The sequence below is a fragment of the Mus caroli genome, unplaced genomic scaffold (assembly GCF_978045245.1).
Source record: "Mus caroli unplaced genomic scaffold, Mus_caroli_1 scaffold_4, whole genome shotgun sequence".
Taxonomy (NCBI): Eukaryota; Metazoa; Chordata; class Mammalia; order Rodentia; family Muridae; genus Mus; species Mus caroli.
The window spans coordinates 114,136,410-114,157,090 of record NW_028227259.1 but is presented as its reverse complement, the minus strand read 5'-3'; the positions used below and the strand labels follow the sequence as shown (position 1 = coordinate 114,157,090).

The 20,681-nt window shown below is 40.3% G+C and overlaps 1 protein-coding gene across 1 annotated transcript; it reads left to right on the top strand.

Annotated features, from left to right (window-relative positions):
• The first annotated feature begins 795 nt into the window (after positions 1 to 795).
• On the top strand, positions 796 to 20,225 carry LOC147005333 (uncharacterized). The gene is made up of 4 exons (XM_085837011.1): positions 796 to 899; positions 16,872 to 16,998; positions 17,183 to 17,243; positions 18,595 to 20,225. Exons 1-4 carry the CDS (start codon positions 897 to 899, stop codon positions 20,138 to 20,140), a joined length of 1,737 nt encoding a protein of 578 aa, XP_085693137.1. The 5' UTR covers positions 796 to 896; the 3' UTR covers positions 20,141 to 20,225.
• The last annotated feature ends 456 nt before the right edge of the window (positions 20,226 to 20,681 follow it).

The following is a 20,681-nucleotide window of genomic DNA, read 5'->3' as shown; positions in this document are numbered from 1 at the left end:
AAGTAAACTTTTTATTATGCAGCAACCCTAAATTTTTGGTAAGACTTTGTCTTACCCCAGAATCTCCTAAGACAAAGTCTTACCCTCCGCTTATGCTCTTCCCCCTCCTCTGCCTCAAGAAGAACCTACAAGAAGGAACAATCACCCCACGCTGGGGCTTAGCCATGGCACAACTGCATCCTTCTCAACTGATCATTAAAGATTTAAGCAAAAATAAATTACACTATGAATATAACAAACCAGAAATTAATAAGCCCATTCATTTCTATAAACTATTGTTTTCCAAAATTTCTCTTTAATTGTTAATTTCCTGGGCACCCTTCTGCTTGTGGGACAGATTAATAAATCCCCTGCAAGTTGAGTAATGGGCTATGCAAGCTCCCTACCTAAATTCCAGGAGGGAGAAGGCAAACAGCTTACTGAGGGAGGGAAGCTCAGGCTGAAGTCAGGCCCTGGTCAGCACAGGGTCACTGCCCACCTAGGGGAGGAGCAAGCAGCTGAGCGGTGGCAGTGGAGTGGTGGGGCCTCCCTGGAGCTGCGCAGGGAGAAAGATGGGTGGGCTATTGGAGGACCTACACAAATACTACAGAAATGCAAATCCCTGTAGATCTGGAAAAGGTTGGGCATTGGAGTTGAAGTTTAGGCTGAGAACCTCTACACTGTGTGCCTTCAGCTCTCTCTAACCCTAAGGGAGGTGCTCGAGTCACTCAAGACTTACTGGCCAATCAGAGCCTTTAGGCGCACCTGCCAGTCAGAGGGGAAGGCGGGTTTTTCCGGGTGCCTTAGTGCCGGTTTCACTTAGTAGCTGAGCAGTCTTGAATGGTCCCATATTCTGTGCTCTGTGTCCTGCCGTTGCATGCTGTGAATCGTGTTCAGGCAAGGTCTGAAGTTGCGACATGGTGAGCACAGGGTCACTGCCAACAATTGGGAGCAGCGCGAGCTGCTGTGGTGGGTCTTTCCCAGGACTGAGTGGGAATAGGCGGCCACTTGTGAGGTCCCCTCAGGTTCTAGCCACTCGGGACCCAGCTGTAGCGTCTGAATAACTTCCCTGTGGGGGCTGCATCTGTGCAGAGCATTTGGCTTGTGTGTAGAAAGATCCTTGGCGTTATTACAAACTTAGAGAGTCCTAGTTTCTACAAATTCTGTTGTTAGCATTTGACATTAAGGTGGACAATCCATTTGGAGTTAATTTTGTGGAGGTTGTAAAAGGCATCTCATGTGCTGGGTAGCAATCCAATATCAAGCTGTGATGTAAAAGTGCAGGATTGATGATGTAAAGGATTTACTAAAGCTTAGGAGATAGTAAGGCACACCAAGTAGAATTTAACTGAGAGGGAACTGCCTATAAAACACCCCACAGATGAATAATATGCTAACCAGGCCTGTTAGAGATTAGGATGTTAGGATACACATGCTTGTTCACCAGCCTTGTCCAGAAATCATAACAATGGAATCAAATTAGATTTACAACCAGCATCTAGGCCCATCTCCATATTAAAGAGCAGGCCTCTAACCAGCTGCTCAATGGGGCATTAGAGGATCACAATCTACAGTAAGGCCTGGTGTGCCATAAACGTTCTGTTTTCTTCTTGAGAAAAGCATAGTTACAACACATGGGCAAGATGACACGTAGTGACAGCCATGTGAAAAGGGAAAAAGTAAAAGGTAAGAAAAGTAAAGAAAGGAAAAGGAAAGAAAAGAAAAGAGAAAAGAAGAGAAAAGAAAAGAAAACTGTTGTTTTGAGTGCAGGCCTGATCCAGCTACACTTTTCCTGAGGTCCCCATGTCTAGAGCAGGACACAACTCCTTCTGAAACCCAGGAACATGCTTGGCAGAGCCAGTCACAGCCTGGTGCCTAGTCCTTGGGAGCTTTCCCTGAGGCCCTGGGTATAGAGAGAAAACAGGGCTCCTTTTCTAAAACCTGGAATATGCTTGGGAGAGCGGTTAATGGTCTGGGGCAGGGCCTTTGGGAGGGGTTGAATCAGATTCCGAGAGCACAACTTCCCACCATATGGGGCTGTGGTTATCAGTTCCAAGGCCACTAGAAGTTTGGTCAGAAATGTTTTTGAGAAACACTGAGTTCCCCTTGTGCAGCAGTGTTTGATTAGCCTTCTCCTGAGTGCGTCCCATTGTCTGATGCTTCTGCCGACTTCATACTTTCTTCATCTTCCTGCTGACTTCAGAGGTGTCTCCCATCTCCTTCCTTTTCCCTCATGTCAATCGTGTACAAGATGGTATTCTTAAGAAGCTGACTTAGCATAAGCCATAGCTTGTGTAAGACCTCCCCACCCCAGCTTTCATACTCTCTACCTTTTCCTTTTCCCATGTTTTTCATCATCTGCAACCTTCCACTTAGGACACTGTCAGTAACCTGTTGTGGTAGGGCACTGGTGTCCTTAAGAGATGATCCTGGAATATGCTTGCTGTGCAAATTTCCCATGTGTCTTAGTGACTAGATTTGCAGTCTCCAGTCTGTGTTTAAGTTGTTCAAAACTTAACCTGGAACCTGAACCTAAAAGAGACTTAAGGGTGGCAGCATATGTGGAATGCAAAATCCATCCTAGTCTGGCTCCTCTTTTAGCCTTAATCAGTGTAGCTGGTCTTTGCTACTTTATGGTTTCTTTTTCCCCTCCCTTAATCCCCTTCCCCTGAAGTCACAACTCCCACCTCCATATTTCACCCCCTACCACCAGATAGGAAAGAAACAGGGATGGAGGAGAAAGAGATCCTTGAATCTAGTTTCTTTCCATTTACTGGACCCCCCAGCATGAGTCAAACAGTCTCTGATGCCCAGAGCAAAGATTAAAGATAGGAAAGGCAGAAAGAAGATGCAAAGCCAAGAGTTAGATTTGGGGAGACTGCTGGTTAGTAATGCTGCAGCAGCAGCCAGCAGCAACCAGAGCCTTGAGTTTATTTTTTGTAGTGTTTTTAAACCCCACAGTATTATCAAAAGGAAAGCCACAAGCAAATAGAAACAATTTCCTGAAATATACATAGAATATCTGTTCTTATCCAAAGGTACCTCCCTTTAGCCTCAGGTGTACCTCCTCTTATAGTTCCATGCCTATCAGGCTGGGGAATCTGCCAACCTTGACTGCCTGGGTACATAGAAGACTAGGGTCAGTTCTAAGCATAAACATAGGAGTCAAGGAACAAAAAAGGTGCAAACAAAGTTTCCTTGCTCACTGAATCAGGGTCTTATCAAGATGGTCAAGATATGAGAAGTCGTGAGGGACACATTCCTCAGCTGTATTTATTTATTTATTTATTTATTTTTGGTTTTTCAAGACAGGATTTCTCTGGGGAGCCCTGGAGCTGTATTTTTTTTTTTTTTTTAAGAGCTACTTTCTTGTCCTAGCCCAGTGTAAAATATTCTGGCCATTTTCCTAGAAGGGGTACCAAGAGCTGCCCTCACCTGGGAGAGTAGAAGATTCTATTAAAATACACATTTACCATACTAGGGCTCTGTCTGCCCCTAGGGTGGGTTGGAAGGGCAGAGCTGGGAAGGCCTGTGCTGTCTGAGTCATTTAATCTCTACTCCTGCAGTAGGAGAGCTGCTACTGTCTGCCCTCTGGGCAGCCTAGCAATCAGGAGGAGCACCAGTGGGAGGTAGCTTGCAGGTTTGTTCCATATTCTCCTCTGATGCAGTTCATCAGCTAGCTGTGAGGGAGACCACAAACCGTGCCACTGTGATTGTGGCAGCCACCAGGAAGAACAGGTTGGCTAAGCAATCACAGTCCAGTCTGATTGGACTGTGATTGACTGGGAACCAGACTGTGTTTCTTTTGGATGATGTGGTGGCCTGGGCAAAGGGTCTTGGCCTCTGAGCCTGCCTGAGTGTGGATTCCCTGGGGGGGAGGAGGTTCTGCAGCTCTGGCCATAGGAAGCTGGGTTGCCTATAATATCACTGCCTAGTGTGTACTGCGTTTTCTTTTTCGTGTGCAGAAGACAGATTTCAAAACTGAAAACCTGTTTTCTAGAAGTTCTGAACATTGCATTGTAAATTCAGTTTTGTGCGATATTTTTTACAAACAGTTTAGAAAGTGGTAGAGATGAGGTTATGGGGATCATCCTTCGGCCATATTTGATTAAAATCCTTTTTCCTCTCCACTATCACCAGTCAAAATGAATGGAGTGATTCAGGGAAATTCAGTCCCAGGGTCGCCAAGGAGTTTCTGAGATGCAGAGGATTTTCAAGTGTGCCTGGTGGTGTGCAGGTGGGTAGGGCAGATACTACATCATGTGCTATAATCCATGTGGCAGGAAGCAGACATTAAATTATTCTTCAACCTTGGTTTGTGTGTGGGCTCAGTGGGGCTGGGTTTGTGTGAGATCATGAGGGGGCATTAGGTGCTGCAGAGCCCTAGCTCAGCTTTCTGATCACCTCCATACAGCGAGAGAGAGAGAGCTCTAGAGCCTCTGTTTGGAAGTGAGGTCAGTAGTGGCTGGAGGGTCAGAAATGTACCAGTTAGGGGTCACTTTGGGTTATTTTTGTGGGAGTTGTGAAGTCTGTGTTCATTCCATTTGTATACATATGCAGTCATGGGTAATATTGGTCATGATTACATTTTTCCTGGCTGAGTTTCTTTAAGTCTTTTGATTGAAACTTGACTATAATTTGGGGCTTATGTTCTTGGCTTTTTTCTCTACATCTCATTATTTTTTCACAAATGTTGTAAAGCTTTGGATTATTGTAGCTCTGTGATAAGTAGGGATCCAATTTACATTTTGCCAATATGTGTACTATTTCTTCATAATCATAATGACAATTCTGAGGTTTTTCACATGGCAGGTAGCTTTGGAATCAGCTTCCTCGTTAGGAATTTTCTTTAGATTGATTTGAATTTATGCTGCAAATTAATCCTACCCAACATCCCTTTTCTTTTTTTTTGAAAACCTCCCTATAATGGTGTTGTTTACAGTTCTAAGTTTGTGAAACTGAAGTGAAATAATGTACAAAGCCATAGAAAGAGGACTTTAGCATAGACTTTAGGAACACAGAATACATTTTTAGGGTCACATAAATAGTACCTACATATAATTTAATTGAAAAAACAAAAAGAGTGAAAAGAAGACATTATCCAGAATTGAACAATGAATATGTATGTGATCCACGATCATGTATTAGGTATAAATTCTGATAGCAGTAGGTTAGTATTTCATAGATATCAACTACAATCAGTTAAGACCAAGTTGTGTTATAGTTGATATAAAATTGCACATATTTAATGTATGTATTCTGATACATTTGGACATAATACCTACACCCAAGCAACCCCATTCACCGAGTTCTCATACAAATGATAGAGTTGCCATGGATCCCAGCAGTCTTCTCAGTGTAGTTTCCATGCACTTGAGATTAGTTTTAAGAAGAACCAGAATTCTCATGTTCACTGCAGTTGTATTATGGTAGCCTAAATATGAGAATTACCTCAGTGCTCATTTGTCGAGGACAAGCTGGGTGCCTCAAGGGGACATTGTGAATGAAGGCAATAGCAATGGTTAAAGGATTAAGTTCTTGTAAAGACTCTCACTGTCAGTGCTGCATTGGTCATAAAAAGTGCATGTAATTATAGCTTAAGCATTGTCAACCCATTCCTTTTTCCTATATAATTTTATCTTTACTGCACTTTTATTGTCAGGTGGATATGAGACCTTGAACCATTTTGTCTACCTTGCAGGGTGACCATTCAGCTCAGTCAGTCAACAGGATCTCAAGGGAGAGTGAGGATTGAAAAGAAAAAGACAGGGGGCTGGTGAGATGGCTCAGCGGTTAAGAGTACCGACTGCTCTTCCAAAGGTCCTGAGTTCAAATCCCATCAACCACATGGTGGCTTACAACCATCCATAACAAAATCTGATGCTCTCTTCTGGAGTGTCTGAAGACAGCTACAGTGTACTTACATATAATAAATAAATAAATATTAAAAAAAAAAGAAAAGAAGACAATTAGACAACACTGTAACATGACTCCAGCCAGTGCTGAGGCTGAAGCAGGTCTATTTTTCTCAAGCCTGCTTTTATACCATTTTAAGTACATGCCAATAATAAGGTCAGTTCTAGGTCAAGGAATATACAAGGCAATAAACCAAGTCCAGGAATCATTGTTTTTAGGGGCTTATCAGCGTGACTTAGATAAAAGGAATGCCACACATTCCTTGGCTTAGTTTACCTGGAGCTTTGTATTAGCCCAAATGTAACTATTCTATTCTGAGCCTACTTCCTAAGTCCTAGTCCAAAGGCAGATTCCTATAGGAGACTACTTCTACATCCTTGTTCAATGTCAAATTCCTGCCAACTCCCTACAGAATGGCAGAAAGCCCAGAATCTAGCTGAAGCAATCTCCTTCAAAGGATTTTTCTCATGTTCATTTAGCATATTATATGGAGAAGAGAAATGAACTATCAAGCTTTCTGTAGCAAGAGTTGTTATAGATGGGAAGCAAATGTGGTATTATAGTATACTGTACAAATGCAGAGAGTGGCTGTATTTGGATGGCAAGAAAGCTTTCTGCCCATGAGTCATACTGCATAAAAAAGTAAAAATGAGTTTAAGAAACAGACTGACTGTTTTCTTTGAATTTAAATACTGATGATACATTACAATTGAACACACATATAATAGTCTTAAATAACTGATTCATTTCTTTATTTTCTCTGCATTAAGTAACTTATCTTCGATGGTAACCCTTTCATTTTTGCTTTGGAGAATGTGTTTAAACATTTAACATTTTTATACATCAGTGTATTTATTCTTTTTTTTTTTTTTTTTTTTTTTTTTTGGTTTTTCAAGACAGGGTTTCTTTGTGTAGCCCTGGCTGTCCTGGAACTCACTCTGTAGACCAGGCTGGCCTCGAACTCAGAAATCTGCCTGCCTCTGCCTCCCAAGTGCTGGGATTAAAGGTGTGTGCCACCACTGCCGGGCCACATAGTTATTTTTATTGAATAGTTATTTATTTAAACATTGTTTTTTCTTGACAACAATCAAGAGTATGCTTTTGGAATGAAATGAGAAGCATTTTAATTCCACATTTCAAACTAGTGAAAGCTAACACAAGAAAATGACTGCTTTCGTTTCCTACACGATATATATTTCACATTGCTGAGAGCAAAACTTCTGATTTCACAGATATAGACTGGGCCCAAGATGAGTTTATCATGAACTCCTGTGTTGCAGGGCATTTGATCACTGTGTACCCAGAGAATATCCAATTTACATTGGGGTGGGGTGGGGTAGGGAAGCTGTTTCTAATTGTGGTGTGGCTTAGCCCTTAGACCACATGTTTGCTGCCAAACGATGAAGATAAAGTTAGTTTTAGAAGGAAGCACTCATGTTTGAAAGCAATGTCTAAATGTGTGGCTGACAAAATGGTGAATTAGAGAAAGATCTGACAGAATAGGATATGCTCAACTCTCAAGAGAAGACAGAGGGAAGAGAGGCAACTTGAGAGGGTGAGAGGAGGAGGCAGTTTTACCTGGAGAGTTTTACAGAGACAGGCTAAAGCTAGACACAAGTGAAGAAAGAAAGAGCCTGAGAATTAGAATGTGCCAGGAGATGAGAATAGATTGCTAGAGTTCATTTGAGGCCAAGCACAGCAATTCAGTCAGAAGTGAAAGAAGCCAGTTTGAATCTGTTAGCATGAAGAGGAGTTAGAGTCAGAACAGCTGAGTTGACCAGCCGGCCAAAGTTCAGAAAGAAAAAGAAAGAGTGATTTTATTCAGCAGTTAAGTCTCAGATGCCCCAAAATGTTCTAGACTTAGATAAGATTGTACAGAGGTTAGAAGCTTTCTGGACTGATTGGAGAGATGGTTCAGCGGGTAAGAGCACTGACTACTCTTCTAGAAGTCCTGAGTTCAATTCCCAGCAACCACATGGTGGCTCACAACCATCTGTAATGGGATCTGATGCCTTCTTCTGGAGTGTCTGAAGAGAGTGACAGTGTACTCACATACATAAAATAAATAAATCTTTTTTTTTTTTTTAAGGAAAAAATAAAAGAAGCTTTCTGGACTAGGTCTAGATGATCAGAAGGAGGAATTGAGTCTCTAAGATATTTTTACACTCCTGTGTGATGGTCACCATCTACAAAAACAAAATGAAAACTGTATCTGTCATAATTATATTGTCCCTGTCTTCACTATTTTGCTTTTCTTTGTAATTATTGCTTACCTTTTTGGCATTTTTATGTAAGCAGTATTGAATTAATCTTTATTTGAAAATAGATTCTCGCTGGACGTGGTGGCGCATGCCTTTAATCCCAGCACTTGGGAGGCAGAGGCAGGCGGGTTTCTGAGTTCGAGGCCAGCCTGGTCTACAAAGTGAGTTCCAGGACAGCCTGGGCTACACAGAGAAACCCTGTCTTGAGGAAAAAAAAAAGATGCTAGATTCTCTCTCATTCAATATATCCTTAGCACTGTTTTTCCTCACTCTACTCTTCCCAGCTACCGCCCCTCCCCAATTTCACCTATCATCCTTTCCCCAAGATCCAATAACCCCCTGCCCTAATTCTTCTTCATAAAGACCTCCAAGAGAGGACAGCCTAAGAGGACAAAACAAGATAGAAAAAGACAAGGTGAAAGCCTTCGTATTGGACAAGGCAACCTGATAGGAGGAAAAGTCTCAATATCAAGCAAAAGAATCAGAATTATACCTGCTCCCACTGTTAGGAGTCCCACAAAAACACCAAGCTAACAACCATAACATAACAGCAGAGGACATGGCCCATGCTGTCTCTATGCTTGCCATTTAAGTCTCTGTAACATTCCTAAAATCAGTGTTATTCATGGGTTCCCTCTCAGGTCAAGCATCTCAAGTTAAACCAAACATTGGTTTGCCACTCAAACAATTTTGTTACCATCATGCGCCGGAACATCTTGTAGGATGGACTAAATGTAGGTGTGTGTGTGTGTGTGTGTGTGTGTGTGTGTGTGCATGTGTGCATGTGTGTAAGGGATGGGAGTCCAGGTTTCTCTTTCTGTAGCCTGTAGAGTGCCTTCTCTCCTCAAAGAGACATAGGGGTGAAGGCTCCAAGCCTGTACCAGCTGGATTTCTGTATTCAGTGAATTGTGTGGAATTTGTCCTAGCGTCAGCATGGATTGTTTAAGGGTTTCCAAGGGACTACCTTGGCCAACAGCTTAACCAAATGTAACCCATTTCCAACACTGAAGCCCTGGCTGGCTACAGAGGATGGTCAGTTCAGACTCCATATTCTCCACTACTTGGAGACTTCCTTAGGGTCACCCTATAGCATCCAGGAAGTTGCTATCGTACTGGGTTTTTACACTAGCCTCCTAATGCCCCCTAATTCCAGCTGTTCCTCTCTGCATTGTACTTTACCCCTGCATTCCTCCAACTGATCCCTCCCACTCCTGTTCCCATCAAACCCCAGTCTACTCACAGAAACTACTCTATTTCCCTTTAGAAGGAGATCTGTGCTTTCCCCTATAGCCCACCTCTACCTAGCCTTTCTGGGTTTGTAGAGTACGGCTTGATTATTATTTACCCAGTAGGTATTGTCATTCTGGGTGTGAGTTACCTCACTTAGGGTGTTTTTTTTGGTATTTCTTTCCCCAAAACAGCTAAGTGATACTCCATGGTAAGAATGTAAAACATTTTGTTTATCCATTCTGCAGTTGAGGTACCTCTAGGTTGTTTCCAGTTTCTGGCTCGGATGAGTAAATGTGCTATGAATCTAGTTGAGCAAATGTCCTTGTGGTAGGGCAGAGCACCTTTTGGATAGATTCCCAAGAGCACTGTAGCTGGGTTTTGGGTAGATGGATTCTCACTGTTGTGAGGAACCACGATTCTGAGGAAATACTGATGTCTATAGAGATGGTATTAGTTTGTACCCACGATTCTGAGGAAATACTGATCTCTATAGGGATGGTATTAGTTTGTATCCCACGATTCTGAGGAAATACTGATGTCTATAGAGATGGTATTAGTTTGTACCCACGATTCTGAGGAAATACTGATGTCTATAGAGATGGTATTAGTTTGTACCCACGATTCTGAGGAAATACTGATGTCTATAGAGATGGTATTAGTTTGTACCCACGATTCTGAGGAAATACTGATGTCTATAGAGATGGTATTAGTTTGTACCCACGATTCTGAGGAAATACTGATGTCTATAGAGATGGTATTAGTTTGTACCCACGATTCTGAGGAAATACTGATCTCTATAGAGATGGTATTAGTTTGTATCCCACGATTCTGAGGAAATACTGATGTCTATAGAGATGGTATTAGTTTGTACCCACGATTCTGAGGAAATACTGATCTCTATAGAGATGGTATTAGTTTGTATCCCACGATTCTGAGGAAATACTGATGTCTATAGAGATGGTATTAGTTTGTACCCACGATTCTGAGGAAATACTGATCTCTATAGAGATGGTATTAGTTTGTACCCACAAGGAGTTGGGGTTTGTTCCCCTTTCTCCACATCCTTGCCAGCATGAGCTGTCACTTGTATTATTGATCTCAACCCTTCTGACTTCTACAAGACAGATGCTCAAAGTAATTTTGATTTGCAGTTCCCTGATGGCTAAGATGGCGATGGTTTCATTAAGTATTTCTCAGCTTTTTGAGACTCCTCTGTTGAGAATTCTGTTTAGATCTATACCACATTATAAATTGAATTTTTTGCTTTGGAAGGTCTAATTTCTTGAGGTCATTATTCATTTTGTATATTAGGCCTGTATAATATGTGAATTTGGTTTAAAAAAAAAAACTCTTCCCATTCCTTAGGCTGCCTCTATATCCAATTGACCAGGTTTTTGCCACTTTTAATCTATTTTCTTTTATTGGCAAAGAAGAGAAACAGAATACACAGGATGAGTATTGGCCTGTAATTTCTTAATTTTTTTATTATGGTCATTTTTAAAATACTTATACATCTGTCTTTCGGTCTCTTTTTATTTGTGGTGCTATCTATATTGTGTGGTTTTATTCACTATAATCTAATTATATTGTTGTTTCTTTGGAAAATGATAGGCCTTCACCTATTTTTGTCTTCTGAAAATTTACAATGAGCTGGGCATGGTGGCTCACGCCTTTAATCCCAGCACTTGGGAGGCAGAGAAGGGAGGATTTCTGAGTTCGAGGCCAGCCTGGTCTACAAAGTGAGTTCCAGGACAGCCAGGGCTATACAGAGAAACCCTGTCTTGAAAAACCAAAAAACCAAAAAAACAAAACAAAACAAAAAATAAAAAAAAAAAACAAAAACAAACAAAAAAACAAAACAAAACAAAATAAAACAAAAACCTGTTTCCCAAATTATCAAAAACTCAAGAAACTCGTAATAAATTTTCTTTTGTTTGTTTGTTTTTTGAGACAGGGTTTCTCTGTGTAGTCCTGGGTGTCCTAGAACTCACTTTGTAGACCAGGCTGGCCTCAAAACTCAGAAATCCATCTGCCTCTGCCTTTCAAGTGCTGGGATTAAAGGCGTGCACCACCATGCCCATCTGGGAAACACTTTTAGTTTGCTCTTTTTGATCCTGAAGGCTTGCCTCTCCTCATTTCTTGTCAACTCTGTCTTCCTGTTGATGCAATCAGCAATTTTTGCGGTTTTGCTACTTAAGTGATTGATATGGTTAACACATTAGATTTGGATTTTTAAAACTTTCTGATATATTATTGTCTGTGTGTCCTAATTAGCTTCAGTTGTCAACACTTTGGAGCCTACACTCATCTGAGAGTCCCTCACTTGAGCTCATGCCCTTACTAAAATGCCTGGATGCTGGGTTAATGAGAGATTGTGATGACTGATGTGGGAAGGGTCTTCCGCTGAGGGTGGCAGGATCCCTAAGCAAGTGGGCCTGGGCTACATAAGAGAGCTAGCTGAGCATGAGACAGTGACCAAACCAGAGGGCAAGGCAGGAAACAATGTTCATCCATGGTTTTGCCTTATTTTCTTGAAGCTTGAGTTTCTATCCTTAGCTCACAAAATGATGGATTGTGATCTGACAGGACCAAACAAGTGAACCCGTTCACTACCTGAGATGCTTTTAGTTAGAGGATTAAATCAAAGTAACAGAGTAGCAAGTTAGAACCAAGAAAAGAAAAGAAAAGAAAAGAAAAGAAAAGAAAAGAAAAGAAAAGAAAAGAAAAGAAAAAAAAAAGCACAAAAAGTGATTTTGTTGCTGGACAGAAACTGCACATGTTCTCCTTTGAAGGAATGTGGGAGATAGCAGGACTTGAGATGGCATACAGCATAGAAAGCTATACTTAGAGCTTAATTGGCTGTTGTTGTAGCATCTGGAAGATTGGAGTATTGCAAGTAATGCAGACAGAAGTTGAGGTCATAGGATTTCAGTTGAAAACAGACTCCATGAAAAATTTAGCTAGAGGTGATTTGTGTGGTAATTTGACCCCAAATCTTTCTTATTCTTCCTGTGCTCTTACAGGTTGAGTAAGGCAGAATTAAAAAATAACTGGCTGTATTTTGTAGATGGAATATAGAATCTGTTGGGTTGGGGGGGAGGGTATGGGGGACTTTTGGGATAGCATTGGAAATGTAAGTGAGGAAAATACCTAATCAAAAAAAAAAAAAAAGAATCTGTTGGGTGATTATTAGTAGTAACTCATTCAGGACTAAAAAGGAAAAAAGCAAGTTGGGCAGAAATTAAAGCAAAGTCTGTGGCTTGTAGAGCAAACCAGCACTGGGTAGTTTCAAATGGCAGCTGAATGCTGAGAAAGCAGACTGAATTCAGGATTGAAAGCCTAAGGTGTCCTGAGAGAAACCCACCCTCCTGCTAAGCCTTCAATGAATGGAAAGGGGGGTGGGTAGGCAAAGTGATTCCTAGTCCCTGGAAGGATCTTCATAGAAAACCTGCTATCACTGTGGTCCAAGCATGGGGGAGATCATCCCAATTTAGAATCCAAACTTGACAGGAGCACCCAAGTTCTGGAAATAAGAAAGATGTAAAATTTAAGGTCGTGGATTCTTCCCCGTGGTTTCAGTTCAGCACTATTCCAGCCAGAGTCAGAGCCCCAGTAAGGAAGGATACTGTGAGAGTGCATTGCATGAACCTGTGAGGATGAAGCCTGAGTTGCATTTTGAGACCACAAGGTGTTGAGATACCTAAGCTATGAGACACCTGCCATGGAGAGCTGCATAGAGCGAGTGCAAGTAACTAAACTGAGAGATGTATGAGAAGTTCCAGCCATAGGGCCATCTAATCCTTTTGAGACTGAGTCCCCTTGTGTCTGAGACAGAGCTGCAGGATGTGGTCTGTGTCCTGCTGGGTTTCCTGCCTTGGTCCAGTCTTCCCTCACTATGTACACATTCCTCTCTATTGGGATGGGAAGGGGCATTCTGTGCTTTCCTATGTTGTAAAGATATAACATATATTTTGATTTTACAAGTTGTAGCAATCTAGAGTGTCAGAAGAGGGGATGTAGAGATGGCTCAGCTCCTAAGAGCACTGTCTGCTTGCTCTTCCAGAGGTCCTGAGTTCAATTCCCAGTAACCACATGGTGGCTCACAACCATATGTAATGGAATCTTATGCCCTCTTTTGGTGTGTCTGAAGACAGCTACAGTATACTCACATGAAATTAATAAATAAATCTTGAAAAAAGAAGTCTCATAAGAGACTTTGAACATTTGAATGGGGTCTGGCAAGATGGCTCAGCAAGTAAGAGCACTGACTGCTCCTCTGAAGGTCCTGAGTTAAAATCCCAGTAACCACATGGTGGCTCACAACCACCTGTAATGAGATCTGACGCCCTCTTCTAGTGCTGTTTGAAGACAGCTACAGTGAATTTATTTATTAAAATAAATAAATCTTTGGGCCCGAGGGAGCAGAGTTCCTAAATTCAATTCCCAGCAACCACATGAAGGCTCATAACCATCTGTATAGCTACAGTGTACTCATACACATAAAATAAATGAATAAGTCCTTTTTGTTTTTTGTTTTTGGTTTTTTGAGACAGGGTTTCTCTGTATAGCCCTGGCTGTCCTAGAACTCACTCTGTAGACCAGGCTGGCCTCGAACTCAGAAATTCGCCTGCCTCTGCCTCCCAAATGCTGGGATTAAAGGTGTGCGCCAACATGCCCAGCTTCCTTTCTTTAAAAATAAATTTTAGGCAGTTTATTTTATTTTTTAAAAGATTTATTTATTATTATACATAACTACACTGTAGCTGGCTTCAGATGCCACCAGAAGAGGGCATCAGATTTTATTACAGGTGGTTGTGAGCCACCATGTGGTTGCTGGGATTTGAACACAGGAACTTCAGAAGAACAGTTAGTGCTCTTAACCACTGAGTCATCTCGACAGCCCGAATAATTTTTTTTTTTTTTTTTAAAGAAAGAACATTTGAACAGTGTATGGGCTGCTGCAGACTATTAGGGTCATTGAAGTTAAATCAGTGCATTTTCATCATGGATGACTGTAATCAGAATGTAGTTGATTGAGTCAAAAAGCTCACAGATAGGGTGATGTCTTTGAACATTTGTTTCTCCTTTGTGGCTTTCTTTGGGAGACCTTATAATGTTAGGGTCCAAGAATCACTGAAGGAAGCCCCCAACTCAAATGGTATGCAAAAGTGTTTTATTTTGGATACAGAAATGTGAGCTTTGCAAGCTCAATTTAAAGCCAGCTAGGGGGATTCCAGGGAGGAGTAGGTGAACATTATTCTGATTGGTTGGCTCAGTTTCCAGGGGTATGGGTGTCTTTGGGATTGGTTAAATTTTGGGGAATTTCCATAACCAATGCTGACTAAGTATTCTTGGTTTAGGGTTGGGTCAGGCCTGGTGGCAGGTGCAGCTCCTGGGGGCTCCTGATTGGCAGTCTGTGAGGGTAGTTTTCCTGGAATTGACTTGTTTGGACTTTTCCAGTTCTAGGAAATAGCAACTTAGACCTAGTCTCCCAAACTGTCAGTTTGCAGCCTGTTATGGAGTCAGCCTGGCTCTGGCCAACTCAGTCTTCTCAATCTTTTGGAGGAGGGAACTTTCTAGATTGCTTATTGGGGATGAAATTTGAGTGCCTATAGATTCAACCCATTTCCTGTGTGCACGTGTGTGTGTGAACTGTGTTGTGGTTGGACTTGATTAGTCATCTTCCTTCTTATGTTCTCTTGTCTTCACCATTATAGACTGTCCCTAAATCACATAAGATGAAGTTGAAGAAATTGTTATTCAGTGCTAAGCTATTTTGCAAGCCTGGTATTTTATAATTTTAATTTTGTTGTTTTTGTCTTTGAGGACATCATTTCTCTGTGTAGCCCCAGCTGTCCTGAAAGTAGGTGTATAGCACATGTGGCCTCAAACTTAAAAGTCCACCTGACTCTGGCTCCAGAGTGCTGGGATTAAATGTGGGCCAACATGCCTAGCATTTTGTTTGTTTGTTTGTTTGTCTTTATATTATTGGCTGATGGGCTAGAATGTAGGTTTTTGTACATGTCAAGCATATGGTGTTGTGCTGATCTTCATCCACGTTGTGAATTTTGAAATTTGGCAGAGAGAATATTCTGTTTCTCAGGATGGCGAGTATTCATGACATTGATTCTGACTGAGCTTTACTGCCTGAGCTTTCTGAGTTGTTGAATTGCAGGTGCATAACATTCTTCTTACTTGTTGTGTTTGTTTTGATTTTTTAAATGAATATGAATATTTGACTCTATGCATGAATATGTACATTATGTATGTCTGGTTACCATCCTAAAAGATGGTAAACAATGCCACTGCGCAGGAGCTAGCTTTGTTGCATCTAACTCGGCCAGCAAGGAAAACACAACCACCGGTTCTTCTTAAAGCAGTTTACTCAGGCAGCTTCTCTCTTCAAATCACCCATGCCTCGGGGTACAAGTGTATCCACTCAAGCCACAACCATGCCTCAACCAATCACCACAGGTCACATCACCTTACCAGGCAGGCTTGCTCAGCCAATCAGGGATTAAGGGCGAGCCATCCACCAAATATGGGCTTGTTTACTGCCTGGCATAGATTTCTGTCCGGCTGGCTAGGGAGTCCGGAATGGCTGGACGAGGTGAGTGCAACAGTTCCCATAGTAGTGAGAAGATGGGTTTAGAATTCCTGAACTTGAAGTAATTGATAGTTGTGAAGCCCCTTAGAAGTACTGGCAATTGAGCCCAATTATTTGGAAGACCAACAAGAGTCCTTCACTTGTGAGCCAGTTCCTGTCCAATGTAGGATCAACATTTTTTCTGTCCTTTTGTATCTGTTCAAAGATGCATCCCCTTTAAATAAGATCTCACTATTGTTACAGATTAAACTGGGACACTTCAGGATTCTGGAAGATGAATAGAGAACTGGAGTGAATGTGTAATTCTTTGTAGGAACTCCAGTAAAAACCTCTGAGTCCTTTCTCTCTTTGTTGTTTGTTTGTTTGATTATTACAGGGCAGAAAGGGTCTTAATATGTACCTCTGGCTGTCCTGGGTAGAACAGAGATATACCTGCTTCTGCCTCCTTTTTGTAGGTAGTAATTGTTCATACAATTTTTCTGATGTGTGCTCTACTACTACTACTACTACCTCTTGTTCTTCTTCTTCTTGTTCTTGTTCTTCTTGTTGTTGTTGTTGTTCTTCTTCTTCTCCTCCTCCTCTTCCTTCTCCTCCTCCTTCTTCTTCTTCTTCCTTCTCTGTCTCTGTCTCTGTCTCTCTCTGTTATTTAACATTCCTCTTGCAAGGCTATATCCTTTCAAGTATATTCAAAGAGCAAAGAAATTTCAGAATTGAACCTTATTACTCAGTTTCCTTCTAAGATGACTTGGTAGAACTTCTTGGTCATGAAATAAGTAGGGGAAGCACCAGAATCATACAAATATATTGTCAACTAAGCATACATTTACAGTGATATCGGTGTCATGGTTTCTGTTGTACACATATATGGAATATTTTAGGATGCACTGACCTATGATGATGTGTATGTGAACTTCACTCAAGAAGAATGGGCTTTGCTGAATGCTTCACAGAAGAGTCTCTACAAAGATGTGATGTTGGAGACCTACAGGAACCTCAATGCTGTAGGTAAGACTGAATTTTCTTTTCTTAAAATGAGGAAACAACTGTTCCTTTGTTATTGATGCTTTTCTGTAATTTCACTTGAGAATGAGGAAGAATGAGGTGAATAAATCAGGCTTACTAAAGATAGTAACTTAAATTTGCCTAATTTCCAATGATATATCATACATTTTCTGGTACTATATTTTAGGCTACAATTTGGAAGACCGTAATATTGAAGAAGATTGTAAAAGTTTCAGAAGACATGGAAGGTAATTTTCATGTGTAGGTTGTTCTGAATTTGCCTCTGAAGAAATGTTAATGTGTCCAGGAACTTAAAAAAAAAATCAACAGTGTAAAAAAAAAAACAAAAAACCACTTCTTTTAGTGTATTGATTATTAAATTCTCACAAGTCGACGTACTTCAGTGTAAAGTGCCTGATATGTGGTTACAGGTATTCCTCTATGAAAGAAGACAAGGAAACAATGCCTTAACTGATATTTCCATTTGAATTATAGCCACGTTGCAGCTACTCTGTAGAACTGCCAATCTAGTCTCACACCACTCACATATTGCCAAAGATATATATTAAGTGATAAGTGTATGTTTCTTTCTCTTTTAAAAATATTTATTTATTTACTTATTTATTATATATAAGTACACTGTAGCTATCTTCAGACACTTCAGAAGATGGCATCAGATTTCATTACGGATGGTTGTGAGCCACAATGTGGTTGCTGGGATTTGAACTCAGTACCTTTGAAAAAGCAGTACCTTTGAAAAACACTCTTAACCTCTAAGCCATCTCACCAGCCCCCAAGTGTATGTTTATAATAAGCAAATATTCCATAGTAAAGCTGGTTACTCATATAGTAACATTTCTAAGTTTAAGTGAGAGGGGTAGATTATGAGAGTCAGGAATGTTGTTGAGGAGACACCTTAATTCCTATACCATATGTCTATGATGAACAAACAGCCAAACTGCGTGAATCTTTTATTTGTTATTCTTTTTAATAGGTATATCCTGTGTCACAATGTATACAAGCCATGTGAGCATAGGGATATTGAAATAAGCAATGTAACTCTATCTCTCCCAGAACAATTGAAATGTATGTAGTAGTCCATATTTAGCAAACTTTCTCAGTGTGATACAAGTTTATAGTTAGTTGGTTTTCCAACTTCAATGGGAATATATCCATAAACTCACACTGCAGAAAATCCCTATGAGTACTAGGATTATGGGAATTCTTTTATGTTTGTCCTGGTTTACTTTGCCAATGTAGTGTGAAAATGTAGTGTATTTCACAATATAGGAAATTTACGAATATACTCAGTGTGGTAAAGGTCTAAGCTCTTGCATTTCCCTCCAAATGTGTGAAATAGCTCAAGCAGAAATAGGAAGCTATAAATGTAAGCCATGTAATAACACTCTTACCATTACAGGCATGCAAAACAACCTATAATGAAGGGAAACCCATGAATGTAAACAAAGTGATAAAAATCTTAAGATGTGACTCCTCTTTACAATTAGACCAAATTATAAAATTAATTCCTACAGATAAATATATTCATGAGTTTAGTGAATGTGGTAAAGTTTTCACATGTGCCAATTACCTTTGCAGGCATGAAAGAAGTCATACTGGAGAGAAACCCTATGAAGGCATTCAGTATGGTAAAGCCTTTCTACATCACAGTAGTCTCCAAATGCAGAAAATAATACATACTGGAGAGAAATGCTACAAATGCAGTCAATGTGGTAAAGTCTTTGCAGGACACCACACTCTCCAAATACATGAAAGAACATCTAATGGATTGAAAACCTATGAATGTAAGCAATGTAGTAAATCCTTTGCCTCTCATGATCAATTTCAAAAACATGAAAGAATTCATACTCGAGGGAAATCTTACAAATGTGATCAATGTGGTAAAGCCTTTGCACAACACAGTCATCTCAAAAAGCATAAAATCACACATACTGGAGAGAAACCTTACAAATGTAATCAGTGTGGTAAAGGCTTTGCATATCATAAAAACTTCCGAATACATAAAAGAACACATACTGGAGAGAAGCCCTATGAATGTAATCAATGTGGCAAAGCCTTTGCATATCAAAGTTCTTTCCAAGTACATAAAAGAATACATACTGGAGAGAAACCTTATAAATGTAATGAATGTGGTAAAGCCTTTGCCTGTAACAGTCAACTTCGAAAACATGAAAGAATTCATACTGGAGAGAAACCTTACAAGTGTAATCAATGTGGTAAACCCTTTGTATGTCAGAATGCTCTTCAAAGACATGAAAGAATTCATACTAGAGTGAAACATTATGAATGTAATCAATGCAGTAAATCTTTTGCTTCTCGTGCTCAACTTCGAAAACATGAAAGAATTCATTCTGGAGAGAAACCTTACACATGTAGTCAATGTGGTAAAGCCTTTGTACGTCAATATGATCTTCAAAGACATGAAAGAATACATAGTGGAGACAAACCCTATGAATGTAAGCAATGTAATAAATCCTTTGCCTCTCATAATCAACTTCGACTACATGAAAGAATTCATACTGGAGAGAAACCTTACAAGTGTAATCAATGTGGTAAAGCCTATGCACAACTTGGTCCTCTCAAAATGCATAAAATAACACATACTGGAGAGAAACCCTATGAATGTAAGCAATGTGGTAAAGCCTTTGCTTATCGTGATCAACTTCGAATACATGAAAGAATTCATACTGGAGAGAAACCCTATGAATGTAATCAATGTAGTAAAACCTTTGCTTCTCATGGTCAACTTCGAATACATGAAAGAATTCATACTGGGGAGAAACCTTACAATTGTAATCAATGCGGTAAAGCCTTTGCACGACATGGTCATCTCAAAATGCATAAAATAACACATACTGAAGAGAAACCTTACAAATGTAATCAGTGTGGTAAAGGCTTTGCCTATCATAGAACTTTCCAAGTACATAAAAGGACACATACTGGAGAGAAGCCCTATGAATGTAATCAATGTGGCAAAGCCTTTGCATATCAAAATTATTTCCAAGTACATAAAAGAATACATACTGGAGAAAAGCCCTATGAATGTAAGCAATGTAATAAGTCCTTTATTTCTCATGCTTCACTTCGAAAACATGAAAGAATTCATACTGGAGAGAAAACTTAAAAATATAGATATGATAAAGCATATTTACAATGAAGTCATCTCCAACTACATAAAAGAACACACACCGAAAGTAACGGTACGAATATAAACAATGTAATCTTAAAAAGTGTGGTGGTTTAAATGTACTTGGCCCTTGGTAAGTGGCAGTATTAGTGAGTATGGCCTTTCTGGAGTAGATGTGGCATTTGAGAAAGTCTGTCACTGTGGGGTTGGACTCTGAGATCCTATGCTTAAGCTCCACCCAGGGCAGAAGAGTCTTCTGGCTGCCTTCTGATCAAGATGTCGAATTCTTGTCTCCTCCAGCACCGTGTCTGCTTAGACACTGATATTTTTTTTAACCTTGATGATAACAGACTGAACCTCTGCATCTATACACTCCTCTCAATTAAATGTTCTTTATAAGAGTTGTCTTGGTCATGGTGTCTTTTCACAGCAATAAAACCCAAATTAAGACAAACAGCATAAAAGATACCACACTGGAGAGAAACTGACAAGCAGATAGTTCTCTGCATGTTTGATAAGAGACATAATGTGTTTTAAA

What these genes read in the sequence shown, in the direction of transcription:
- LOC147005333 (XM_085837011.1), top strand. An exon ending in CAGGAACCTCAATGCTGTAG is followed by an intron (nt 16,999 to 17,182) that starts GTAAGACTGAAT and finishes ACTATATTTTAG; the next exon opens with GCTACAATTTGGAAGACCGT. An exon ending in AGTTTCAGAAGACATGGAAG is followed by an intron (nt 17,244 to 18,594) that starts GTAATTTTCATG and finishes TTACCTTTGCAG; the next exon opens with GCATGAAAGAAGTCATACTG.